A 14,413-nucleotide genomic window follows, 5' to 3' on the forward strand; every position below is an offset into this window, starting at 1 on the left:
CGGGTGGTCACCCTATTCGCGTCTCGAGTCAGCGCTGATCCATAATTTACTAAAGTTACTAACTTTCTGACATGAGTGACAGCCCCTCCGACTAGAAATAAACTAATAACCTGAAGTATATGCTATAACTATAACAGTTCACTGAACTGAGACTGACAGAACTGATGTGAAGTGAACTCCGGTCCATCCGTCTCTCTGGCAGCAGCTCGTGCGTCGTAGACCTAATTAAACCACGCCCCCTCCGCTCATTTAAAATGCAAAGATGTCAGCCAATCACAACAGTGGGCATTTTTACTGAAGTCTCACAGCAGACACGCCTCTTGAAGCAGGGCATTCAGCCACAGGGCAAACAGCAGTATAGAAAAAATGCCTTTTATTTCTAAATTATGACATTTTATGATGTAAAAATCGTACTAACAATATAAGTACACCTCAGGAAACACTAAAATAATAGAAAAATGCCATGCCATGGGACCTTTAAGTTCAATTCTCAGGAAAGTGCCTTTTATCAAAAACATTGTCTGGTTCTCAATTGCTACTCATTCGTAGCTAGCTATAAAATAAGTTGGAACAAAAAATAAAGAGCTTCTTCAAAATACAAAATGGTTGAAAATAGGGATGTGACGGTGAGGAAATTTTCCCACCGGTTAATTGATGTGTGACAAAACCGGTAATACCGGTATCACCGGCGGAGGCTTTTAAATCACTAATTCTATCTAACCGAAAGTAACATGCACACGACCGATCTGAACTGAAAACGTGCCAGTGCGCACACACCGTGAATGACAGCTCGTCTGTAAATGCGCGCTCTGTGAGGCCATGGGTGCGTCTCAGTTCCCTAGTTCAGTAGTCAGGGCACTGATCAAGCATTGATCAGTCTATGATTGAAATGCACGCCATGAATGAATAACAGTTCGTCCGTGAAGCCTTGTTTATACTCGATGCGCCCGCATGAGCGCGAGGGTGCGCGCGGCAAAAATAAATGCGCGCAGTCAGCGTAGCGGAGGCTCACACTGCGGAGCCAGGCAAAAGTAAACAATGCGCGCTCTGTGCGGCCATGCAGATTTTACTTTCGGTTTTGAATTAGCGTCAATTCGGCTGCGGGTTGCTTGAATTGTGGGTTCATTAGCCTATTATTTTTAATGAAAAACACAACAACAAAACAAATGACAAACTCCCTTAAATAGGCGCTTTTACGTTTCGCATTGAAACCAAATCTTCCGCGATCATCTCAGTCAGCTCCTCACTCTTAAATCTGATGAATGACTCCTGCCGCTGCCGAGACTCACGGTCGGATCCTGCTTTACTAAGCAGATACGTTACATTTTAGTTTGTATTGTCTGTTTTCTAACTGAACTAAATTATTTTATTACTATAAAAAAATCAAAAAGACGGTAGGCGGTGCCACGGTGGGCAAGTGATGTAACCGGTGTTGAGTCTGGACACCGGTAACACCGGCAACACCGACTATCGTAGCAAGCCTAGTTGAAAATAGATGCATTTCCCAGGAAAGTTGCAGTTTACCACAAATATCATGTAGAACACAACCGGTGAAGACAAAAAAAATCTATATTTCTCAGTCAGACAAAGTAACTTAAAGAATAACAAGTTATGAAAATAAAGTGCTGGGAGTTTCGTGAAACACTGCAGTGTGCGTTGGTCTGCAGCTGACGCCCGTTTCACACATACTCCGTCTGCAGTGCGTATGCGGTGCGTGTTGCGTTGCAGGAGCAGCACGCGCTGTTGTGCTTTCATATATGCTGCGTTTGCAGCACGCAACTAATCCGAGGTTGTATACCACAAACACAGCATTTATTCATTATTTTTTTATTTCAAATCCAAAAGTTGTATAGATTTAGCTCACACAAGTGGCAAAACATTTAAATATAACTTATAGCCTATAAACATTTTAAATTAGAAACTTACAATAGGCTATACAAAAACAGCTGACTCTCGTCTTTTCTTTCGTTTTTAAACCCTTTTAAAAGCAGGTCATAAAGACCTTTGTTTTTCCCCCTCCAGGAACGCATGTGCTTTCCATTATTTAAATTTTTTTAACCTAAATGCCAGGTAAGGTGTCGTTTCCTTGCTTTACCCGAGAGAAAAAAAGCCATGTGTTGACTTTGAAACAGAGTATATTTTAAATTATATGCATCTGTGGTAAAATTACTGGATTTTCGCGTCAGTACATGTTTATTTTAAAGCAAACAATGTTCTGTCACTTTAATTCAGCAGTGCAGCACAGCAAAAAATAGACTCGGTACGGAAACGATCGCCGGACTGCTGCAGACGCACCGCACCTGGAACGGACTGACGGACAGCATCCGCGTGCAGTGTGAAAGCTGTAATTCGTTAACATGGGTAACACGGAAAAAAATACGCACCGCATACGCACTGCAAACGGAGTATGTGTGAAATGGGCGCGCATTTGTTGTGCTGCCGAAGTACTTGGTCTTAATTTTGCAAAGCTTGCACACTGTGTGTGTCATGTCCAGCCCAGTGCTTCCAGGCATTCGGTAAAAACCGAAATGACGCCAAACTTTAGCTTTAAGTTAAGACGGGGCTGGTTGGATCTACCTCTCGTCCATATTTGCTTCCTCTGTTTTAGTGATTTGCCGCTCGCGTTCAAAAACTGGCTGCGTGGTAGGGCTGTCAAAATTGCTCAAAAATGATGTTCGAATATTCCCTCTAAAAAAAGCACGAATATTCGAACTATTCGAACATCTGGTTGCGCATTTTATCAATGACGCGCATTACGTCAATAACAGGACAAATGAATACAAAGAGACATAACTACTTATATAGGTAGTCTATTTAAGTTTAAACATATTTGACAACATATTACCTACACAACAACAAGTAAATCAACTAATGGCTAAAGACCGCAGACCTCACTCTCTCTCGCCCTCACGCTCTCTGCTCATAACGGCTTAAATGAACAAACACATTTCGAGAGCTGATCAAGAGTTTTGTGCAAGCAATTTAAGGTCGCGACTCTTGTCCAAAATATAGCAGGCTTCATTCAGTGATTGAAACAAATATTAATATAAGTTTTACAGCATATTATTGAACGCTCCGAGCGAGTTGTGCTGTGGTAAACATGGAACTTTTCTTTGACATGAAACGGTAAATAATCAAACCAGTGGAAGCAGTGCATTTATCCTTCATTCATGCAATATCTATTCAGGCAGTACCTCGGTTCCATTGCTTGACAGAACTCCCTGAAGCCTGCCTCATCCACGACACTGATCGCTCTCATGTCCTTACAAATGAACAAAATTAATTTCTCCGTTATGGCCTCGCGTGTTGCAGACAGAGAGCTTGTGGCGGGCGATGCAAAGTAAGGGTGGTCCAGTTTGCACATACAAATGAGTTGCTTATATTTATAAAACGAGCCTACAAAAGCATAAAAAAGTCCGTTTAATAAAGAAAAGTGAAACTAAGTGAAAACTCACTAAAGTGTTTAGTGAAATTATGAAACATTTAGATATCATAAATTGAGTTGTATAAGTTAACGTTACATTTCTACATACATTTTGTTCTCATGTCACAAGTTATATCAAGGTTTATTTTGATCTGTTTTACATGATTCTTTTGTAGTGTGGTTTTCGGTGAAGTGTACTCAAATAAATATCGTCACCTGTGTACATTAGCCCACTTCTTCTCGACGCTTTTCCTGATAGTTTATAGAACAATTACTCCGAGTCGCCATCTGTCGTTTCAAAGAAAAGCACAACGCCGAGCGCGTCAAATATAAACGCCTCGTCCGTTTGGGGAGGAGCGCGCGCAGTCAGCGGAGGCTCGCGCTCTGGAGACGGGCCAAAGTACACAAGGCTTCAGGCACGCTAGCGCGCCCACTCGCAAAGCAGACAGCCACGCCTCTACTACCGCGGACGTTTTTTTCCCACATTTTTTTATTTATTCGAATATTAATTTTCACCTTCGAAATTCGTTTTTTAAAAACTATTCGAATATATATTCGAATTTAGAATATTCGTTGACAGCCCTACTGCGTGGTGACGTCCGGACGTCGCGTATAGGCTAGTAACAAAATGGAGGCGAACAGCCAGCTGATTTTATTAATTTATTAAATCGATTCTTGGACATTTCAGATCGATTCTGAATCGTTGCAAATGAGAATCTAGATTCTTCTGTGAATCGATTTTTTGGCACACCCCTAGTTGTTTCCCTGACGTAAAATCTAGTACTGCCACATTGTGTTGACATTGTGAAACAGCACGATCTGTAAATTATGCGTGGCGGGCCACATATAGATGTATTTTAATAGACAAGTTGCGGGCCATTTGAAATTAATTCTCGGGCCGCATTTGGCCGTGGGCCTGATTTTGGACACCCCTGGCTTAAGTGAACGTAAACAGTCGAGGAAGACAACGCATGTGTATCAGTATATTGGATCTGTGCATTAGTCGTATGATTTTAAAGACGTAAAGATGACCAAATGTGGCCATTCTGTGGTCGTGGCTCAGAAACGGTGGTCCTACTTCATACAGTGAGAGAGGTTCAAAGACAGCCTTGCACCCAAAGATAGCCTGCGATAATTTTCTGACAGTGTCAGAAATTTTGCATGCTCATCTTACAATGTGTTTGCTGCAACGACCTACATCAACTGACCTGCCAATAAAAATTCAACATGAAATGGCGTATTGATCAATGCGGCATTGTGCTAAAACTTAAATCCATTTACCTCAAGCTTCATTTGCAAAAATTGGCATGCCAAATTGGCCTCTTTTCCCTAGCCATGATGGTCGCGTCCATATTCTACTCTTTTGCTTCCTCCTTTTTCTCTCAGCGCACATAAAAACCACAATTGCCAAAGTGCGATTCATGATGCTTGCTATATTTGTTTACCACTACTAGCACATGCTGATGACATTTTATTCTTCTATACTAACTTGCGTCATATTCATTAGGTTACTTAAGTAAACAAAAGACAGACAAAATCTCTCACTGCTCGACAAGAAAAAGTATAACTTTATTAAAGTCGCCATATAATCAAAATTTAAAGTCCTCATGAAATCAAAATCGATCTTATTTAATTTGTTAGCCCACATTACAGGTCTTAGGGTGAACAACTATTCCATGCAAGTTAAAACACAGGAAAAAATTGTTTGCCGCGGTAATCTTTAATCAAAATCTGAAAAGTAACTTCCGGTCTTGAATGGCGTTCCCTTTCCGATGATGACTGTGTGACGGCTTGGGTTTGAATACCCTTAACCACTCCCCTAAATCCGTTAGTCTGCTATGAGCGCGAGATGGAGAGGAGGAGCGCTGAAGTAAAACCCTGCCCTCTATTCAATATTCCGTTTCACTTGGAAATACGTCACAGCACTGAAATAAAGTCAGTTGCAACTTCCGGTTCACTGGGACTTTAAAGTCCCTGTAAAGTCAAAACTAAACATGTGTTCTGAGTTCCTCACACCACAGATAAATGTGTTATTAACCACCCAGCCAAATTTGAATCATAAAAAAATCCGGGAAGTACATAAAATAGCTTATCAAAAACCTGAAAAAATGAGCAGCATTCTCTGCTCTCAAACGCTGGGGGTGTGTCCGCTGTCGGCGCCGAAACCGCGCCCACTCGCGGGAAAGCGGCAGTAGCACACAAGACAACACTCACTGATCACGAGCGTCTATGATCACGACGCACCAGATGTCGGCGAGACAGGAGGATGAAGGCCTGGGCGGGGGATAGTCGGTTCTGCAGCGGATTATCAGTGAATCCCAGTTGTCTCCGGTGAAAGTTTGTAAAACGATCCGGTGTAAAGTCACTGCAGAGGCAGGTGTCGGTGATGATCCTCAGCTCTCCATCAAGGTTGCTGTTCACAAAATTAATCCACCTCTTCATCGTTTTTGCTTTGTAAGCGGTTATGTAAGTTGTTGACTATAGTAACTAACAGTACTAACAGTAACTCGCGATCGAACTGATGCGAATGTGCTCTAGTTATGATCGTGTTAGGGGAGGAGCCAGGCTCGGTGGCTCCAGTGCGTCATCGAGCCACCGTTTTAGCCCCGCCCAGAAAATCCTGACCACAGCAACGGTGAAAAACTGTTTAACGGTCTAACTTCTGAATTCAGTACTACATAGTTCACAGTCTTTGTAATATGTTTCAGCAATACATTTCTAACATTTATAATGTGTTTAGAAACAAATCTCAGAATTGCCTTTACAGGGACTTTACAAGTTATTAACGATGGCAGGGGTGATTTTGATGACATCACTCTGCACTTCAGCTTCTTATCAGATTTTCTGTCCAATCAAATGCTCTCTAGAATCTAAAGAGTCCCACCCCCTACATTATAAATAGACGATGAAGATGCAGCTTTATAGCCTGACGTCGTCATACTCAATTCTAGTCATAATATGAGTCTGGTACCGCTCCATTGGGCTGTGATTATGGGGCGTGTTTCAACCGAACCAGGAAAGACCTCAATTGGATAGACCTACAACCAATCAGAGCAACGGAGCGACGCATAACGTTAGTTATCAAATGTCAACAGAACTCAACTGCACTGTGTTGCCATGTCCGCGGGTTGAAGCGATCCCAATTATGTGATATACAGACCCAGGAATGCGATTTTTAGCTGCCAGCCCTGCCAAAATAACACATATTTTACCCCCCAAATGCCTTTTTTCCCGGATTTTGTTCACACATTTACTATTTTCTACATGGTGAATGGCACAGTGCACTATATAGGGGATAGGGAACGATTCAGACAGTGTCCATACGCTTTCCATTGGGGCGAATGAAGTCTGGTTTAAAGTTAGTATCTTTGTTCTACTGTATTTATTTATGCTATTGCTTGTATTTGATTATTTGTTCTTTTTTTACTGATTAAAATTACTTGTCTTGGCATCTAAAATGTTAGTGTCATTACTGCCTGTTTTGCGGAATGAGGTTTGGGCTACTTTTGGCAGTGATTGATGCATTAATTGGTGATTTTGATTTTTTATTATCAATTGGGCTGTTTTGTTGTTAAGACTTGGCAACCCGGCTTGACATGTCAGATGTTCATTAACACGTTGTTACACACACACACAGCTCTTTTTAAAATTTACACTTAAGAACACTTGTTCTGAAAGATTCTGCTTTTGTTACTTATTCGAGTCTGCCAGTGATTTTTATTTTTAGTATAAACTTCAGCTCTACCCACCTTTCTCTGGATCTCCCACACGTTTATGAAGTTCTTGCAGAGTTGAGCTCCTAATATGTATTCTCCGTTCAAAACTGTTAAAGACCTGGACGAGGTGTTACCCCCGCGATAGGACAAGAACTCTGCTCCGGAATGAGGGTCGAAAACTGCACAGTTAAACATCTGACCCGCTGAATCTGCGGATAGAACTATCTCTGCGGGCGCCGCCATGTTGGATAGACAAAGCGCGATTATTTTGGAAGGCGACGAGGGCGGGTCTTTACAACGTCATTTCCGATAAAGTAAAGGACTCTGGGTATTGCTGTTTTGTCAAAGGCAAAGTCCTAAATGTCGTTAGTGAAAGGAGATTTTTTGCCGTTGTCTGACTCAAGTGTAATAAAGTATTTACATAGTTAAGTACAAGTACGTTCTTGAAAAGTTTTCAAGGATGTGTGTGTTAAGGAAAATGGAGCATGCAAATGAAACGAGGATGTAAAAATGGAATCAGTTTCCGGGTTATTGATGATTTTGTTGGGAATTTCATTCTCATTTGGTTTTCATTTGTAAACAGAACCCATGGAGCAAAACAGAGGTATAGCAGGCAACCAAACGTAAACGGAAAAAGAGGCTGGTGATCGTTTGGTTAAATATGCATGCAGTGTGACCAGACGTCCCAGGTTTTTTTTATTTTTTTTGTACCTTTTTTTTCTTTTTTTCTTTTTGGGTGTTCTGTCCCCAACTGGAGATGTCCCCTTTTTACAGCTCGTTCAAAACAACCCGCATATATATTGCAAAAAAGCCCAACATTTGCATAGCCTGCTGGTTATAGGAGCTAGTGATTATTTTCACCAGCAGATGGCGCTGTGCGATAAGCTGACTCTACTTGGTTGCGCGCGAGCAGCTACTACTTCATGAAGAACGTAACGGAGAACAGAGCGCCATTATCGACAAATATCGAAAGAAACATCGTTTTTGCTGTCAAGGTAGTAACATACTAACTATTCATGTTAAATTAAAGTAATACTGTTTGCATGTGCTTTATAACAAAGCCTCAACAAGGTGCGGTATTGTTTTGTCCCCAAAAGTTCCACAGTCACAACGCAGTGACATCTGAACACACATCTGAACTATATAAATAAATGTAAAAAAAAAAAATTACACTTGCAACAAATACATGTGCTGAATACACATTACACATACTCAAACACATTTAAAATAAGCCTAAAATGGAAAAATACAAGAACAATTAAAGATAGTAAGAGTTATTTTCAAGCACAAACGTAACAAAACATTTGAGGTAAAAAAATTATATTTTTTAAATAGTTTTATTCATCATATCATATGTATGTTGTTTTATTTTTGTAATGTGTTTTTGAGTCAAGTTATAATATTGTTTTGAACGGCTTATGATTTACAATGGTTACTATTAGCTGTTTGATTTTTGTTTTGTTTTGTTTTGTTTTTTGCGGGTGCGGTGAATTGTATTAAAACCAGACCAAAAATCTTAATAATCAAACTAAATCATAATAATTATTAATGTTAATAATAATATAGGGAGCCCACAACAACAAAGACAACAAAAAACATATTTTAATTTTAATTAATGGATAATAACAAATTGTGATTTTTAGCGATATTTTGACCACTCAAAAGGAAATGTCCCCGGTTTCCATTTCAGAAATCTGGTCACCTTAGTGAAGATAATCAATACGCATTGCCTGAACCATTACAACACTTTGTGCCTTTATTTGTACCTTGTATTGTTTTCGTACCTTGATATCGCGGCTCCACTTCGCGCCCACTACTGCGCACACTTGAGCCTCAAGATATCAGCGCCATATTTATGCTGCCTTCACGTGCTATCGGAAATTTCATAATTTCCACTTCAGAAGTTGTGATTACAAGCTTTTTGCATTCAAATTCTTTGTTGTTGGAATGCACAGGAATCATGGAGGACACCAGGTTATTCTTACCTATTTATTGGGAAAATCTCATTAAAACCAAAATGATATGGAGTGTCGCATGCACTGACAACCATATAAACATTTACGATGCTATCCAGATTTCTGCCGATTCCGTAATTTCGGTCAAATGCAGGTTATTTTCACTGTGAATAAATACAAAATATACAATACGCTTCGAATGATTACTCGTATATGTAAATATGCACTACATTAATGACAAGACGATCTAGCTGTTTTGGTGGAAAAAACTAATAAATCATACCTGACAGGCAGTTCACCCCGCCACCATGTTTAAAGTTTATGGGACGCCCATCCAGAGAATTTGGGTATCAAAGTTATTTCCGAACTTCCCATCAAAGGGCGTTCATATTTTTTATCTCAAAACATTTTCCCTGAACGTTTGAATTAGAATAGTTTATAAGAGCACAGCAATGAGCACAATGAGGCTGTAAAAGCGGACTGAGCTTACCTTTTAGATTTTTTTTAAGAGGCAGGGTTGTGTTTTATAACATAATTCGTTATATCATTGTAGCCTAAATATACAGAGATAACCGGAGTTGCCAGAGCGAGCTGAGTGATGCTGCTGTTCCATTTGCAGAATTACCGGACTAACATCAGGAACTGTACCAAAGTCTTTATACACTGCGCAAAAAAAAATTTAAGGGAACACTTAATCATCACAGTATAACACCCATGGCCCTATCATACACCCGATGCAATGCGACGCCAGGCGCGACACAAGTGTTTTTTGCTAGTTTCAGCCCGACGCAGTGATCATTTTCACGTCCAATTTGCAACACATTTCGTTAAGGGAATAGATTTTTCTCTAAAGATGTACAGGCATGTTGTAGCTATATTTTCTACCCATGTTGCTATTTTTCATAACAGATGCTATAGATTAAAAGAAAGAAAGAAAAAAGTTGACATTGGCCTGCATGGTAACGAGGAGCCATCAATGGTCTTGCTTTGTAAAAAAAAAAAAAAAAAACACCTTATTGTAACAAATGCTATAGTTAAACAATTACAAGAACTATATGTTAATTTTAAGGTGGAGTACAAGGTGGAAAGAGCTTTAAAATATGGACCTTCTTGAATTACTGACTAAACAATCCCCCATATTTCGGACAGACTTCTGAGGTAGCGTAACAGTTTATTGATCTATGATAAAATAGAGAGAGCTTTGGTGATAACTAAACAAATATTTAATTACTACTGGAATTTCTCGCTAGAAATGACATCAGAAGTGGAAAATGTTGCAAACGCAACTTTCGGGCAACATCTTTTTTTTTCTAGCTCACCTGTCACAGAATGGAATGCACAGGATTGTGGGATATCAAAGGCAGCGAAGGATACATTTATGCTGCCTTCAAAACTCAATCAGATGAAGGTATCTCAGGAGAGAGGAAGTGGAGCTAACATTATATTTGGACATGCCTTGATGCCCTCCTTCCTTGAAATGTGTCCCCCGAAGGCAGCATTTTCCAGGTTTCAGACACAGCCAATACTTGACAAGGGACAGTGGAAACATCGGGGCAATAACTAAGCAAGACACACCTGTGAACAATCACCAATGAATCAATGAAAACATAACCAGGGAATCACATGACAAAGGGGAGCACATGGCAGGGTCACATTCACATAGATATACATAATAAAGGCTAGAAGTCTTACGGCGGAGTCTCTAACGTCATCACCGGCGGCCATCTTGTCACAGGCAAGCTTTCTGGCGGGCTCTGTGGTACCTGATGTAAGGCGAGTGATCTGCACGAACACAAATACTCTTATCTTGCTGAAATCTTGACGGATTTACAAATGGTTTGGTTTCTTACAAACGTTATTAACGTGGCTATAATTCACGATGCTTGAACAAATTATGAATAATTATTCATAAGTATGCAGTGTCTTAACTACATCTCTGGCGTTTATAACAAACTAAACAGTTTGAAAATTGGTGGAAAATTTAGCAAGTTATGGTTATTTAAAAAGTACATGCACCATTAAAACACAATGTTACGAGTGAGCGAGCTGACTGTGACAAGATGGCCGCCAGGTGCGGACGTCGACTTCTATTGGCCAGCAGCGCGCACGAGACATCTAGCCTTTATTACGTATATCTATGCACATTCAAGCTCAAACCGGTGCGCAACATGTTTTGTTTGGTGTGGGGTGTTTTAAAAATGTCAGCAACATGTATATAAACCACGCGGTATTATAGAGACTGCTCGCACAATGGGTCCAAGTAAACTCATTTACAAATGTGTCCGCTGCAGCTCGGTATACGCAACAATTGAAGATATTAGAAGACATGTTTGTCCTTTCATCCTAAATTGCGAGACAAATGTTGTATCACAATAATTAGGAACCACAGTTTCCACAAATCCCTTCACTCGATTGGGATGTTCTCTTTTATTCTGGACAGCAAGGGCAGTGACTGTAACATCGAGCGTATTTTTAGTTAAGCATATTCATACCAATTTCATCAGGCTCCGAAAATTCTTCAAAAAGAACACAAAGCATGGCCTTCTCAGCTGCCATAGTTGCAACTCTTGCCTCATCCAGAGGTGGACAGTAACTAAGTACATTTACTTGAGTACTGTACTTAAGTACACTTTTTGAGTATCTGTACTTTACTGGAGTATTGTTTTTTAGGGATACTTTTACTTTAACTTCACTACATTTGAAAGACAAATATCCTACTTTTTACTCCACTACATTTCTATCAAGGTCCTCAAAGTCGAAAGTCGTTTCTGTAGCAGCTTTAAAAGTCAGTGGATGATTTTTGTCTTCTTTAAAAGTTTTTTTTTTTTTTTTTTTTTTTTTGCAGACAGCCTATCAGTAATCACTCTTGTAGGGTCATGTGAAGTTTGCCAACATTTTTTAAACACTGATCAGTTTATGGCAAAATGGAAGACGACGGTTCCTCGGCACAGTGTGTGCACCCATGGCTATACTTAAAATGTATGTTTCAGTTTTCTCAAAAGATTAGTTTAGTTGGCATACACTTTGATGCATGTCTCATAAAATTTTCAAAAATGTAGATGTCTGGGAGAAAGAGAAGAGTAAACAGTTGGGAGAATATCGGATGCGTATCAGAGTATAGGGTCCATGCATTCAGCCGTAAAGTGACAGCAGCTTTGTAAAGAGCTTTGTAACTTTTATACAAGAAATTGAAAATTTCAATACTTAAAGTTACAACACTCTATACGGACACTCTAAATGTAAAGAAATGAGTTTAAGGTAGTCGTATGCTAGCATGTCGGATGGAGCATCACTGACTGGCTTAAACCAACATGATGGCATAATGTGCATTTATACAACAATGCAACAATAATAAAATAATGCATTGACATAAAAAATGAAATTTACTTTTAATACTTAAGTACTTTTAAAAACAAATACTTATGTACTTTTACTTAAGTAAAAATCAGTTTTTAGAACTTTCACTTGTAACGGAGTAATATTTGACCAGTAGTACTTTTACTTTTACTCAAGTAATAGAGTTGTGTACTTTGTCCACCTCTGGCCTCATCAGAACAGGGTGTTCAACTCACCACTGTTTCCTTTTAAAAAATGCTTTGTAATGTTTTGTCTTGGCAGAACGCAGCCCAGAATAACATAAGGGCAAGGAAATCACATGACAAACCAGGAAACAATAATGGCATGAACATGAAACAAAACCAAAACTATATGACACTTACATTATGAGTTACTGTGATGAACTTGGATCAGCCTGTAACTTTTATTCTTAACAAATTATAGAGTGTAAATAAATTAAGATTTTAAAATTGAATATTTCATTAATTGAGTTGTGGATTTAAGTGTTTTTAAAAATGTTTTGCAGTGTATTATCTTGAAGGGGCTGTACTTGGCTAGATGTGAACTTTGAATTGTAACAGTACTGTGCAGCGACTGATGACAAAGTCCACAAGAACGTGAGTGTAGTCGCATATCCGAACACTATAAGCGATGGGGATGAGAGTGGCTGTTCTGTTGCTTGTTGTTTCTGTCAGTCTGACTGAAAGTAAGTTTGCCTATACTCACTTTTGTCTGTCATGGCTGATGGTATCAGTGCAAACGGCACAAATACAACACCGCAGAGGAAGATGATATTGAGATTAGCTTGATAGACTTTACGGAAGTAGCAATATAGATTTCAGATGATTGTGATGGTTTGTAGATTTTATTTAACAACTATGGCACACGGGATGTAAACAAATTAAAAGAACAGCTCTTTTTTGGTGTTGTTTTTACTATTACATGAATCAGATTTTCTTATAATTATGACTTCTTAATGTTTTTTCTTCTTAATGTCACTTCCTCTCATCAAGCCTGCATTTCATCAGACATATTTCATCAGACAATATTGTGAATATTGTTTCTATTTGAATATATTGTGTGATAGAAAAGCTTCAGTTTCACATGACTTGGATTTACTTAAAATATATTTGCACCATTTTTGCATCACACTTTTTAAGTAAACCCAACTTGGAATAATTTTACTTAAAATTTACAAGAAAACCTTTGTTATATGTACTTAAATATTTGAGTTCACTCAACATTCTTTACTTAAAAATATATGTAACATGATAGAATCTACTAAGTAATGTTAAGTTAACACAACTTGCTCATACTTGCATGTTACATATATTTTTAAGTAAAGAATGTTGAGTGAACTCAAATATTTAAGTACATATAACAAAGGTTTTCTTGTTAATTTTAAGAGTTAATTTTGAGATTCTAGCTTGTAAAAAGTGTTCACGTCCTCGTAGAGCTCGTAATTATAGCTTTTAGGCTGGGAATTTTCTTTTACGGCTTGTACCACATGACCGTTGCACCTCATGTGGAAGCAGAAAAATGGCAGTGCTTCCAGCAGTAAAACGTAAATAAGCCGTTTAGAACTCCCATATAGACAGATTTATTTTATCTAGATACAAGTCTCTATGCATTCTTGAATGGCTTGACTAGGTGTCTGGTCAGTTCTTCATTTAAAGGTCCCATGGCATGGCATTTTTCTATTATTTTATAATGTTTCCTGAGGTGTTCTTATATTGTTAGTATGATTTTTACATCATAAAACGTCATAATTTAGAAATAAAAGGCATTTTTTCAATACTGATGTTTGCCCTCTGGCTGAATGCCCTGTTTCAAGAGGCGTGTCTGCTGTGAGACTTCAGTAAAAACGCCCACTGTTGTGATTGGCTGACATCTTTGCATTTGAAATGAACGGAGGGGGCGTGGTTTAACGAGGTCTACCAGGCACGAGCAGGCACGAGCCTGCTGCCAGAGAGAAGGATGGA

At 39.0% G+C, this 14,413-nt stretch overlaps 1 protein-coding gene across 1 annotated transcript in view; it reads right to left on the reverse strand.

The window, feature by feature from the left end:
• wdr18 (WD repeat domain 18) overlaps window positions 1-7,399 on the reverse strand; it is a 141,844-nt gene extending 134,445 nt beyond the window's left edge. The window contains exon 1 of the mRNA XM_079845075.1: window positions 7,174-7,399. Coding sequence (XP_079701201.1) covers window positions 7,174-7,383 — 210 coding nt within the window. The 5' untranslated portion in view covers window positions 7,384-7,399. The remainder of the gene's footprint in view (window positions 1-7,173) is intronic.
• Window positions 7,400-14,413: the final 7,014 nt, after the last annotated feature.

Source organism: Gobio gobio, assembly GCF_949357685.1.
Source record: "Gobio gobio genome assembly, chromosome: 19".
NCBI lineage: Eukaryota > Metazoa > Chordata > Actinopteri > Cypriniformes > Gobionidae > Gobio > Gobio gobio.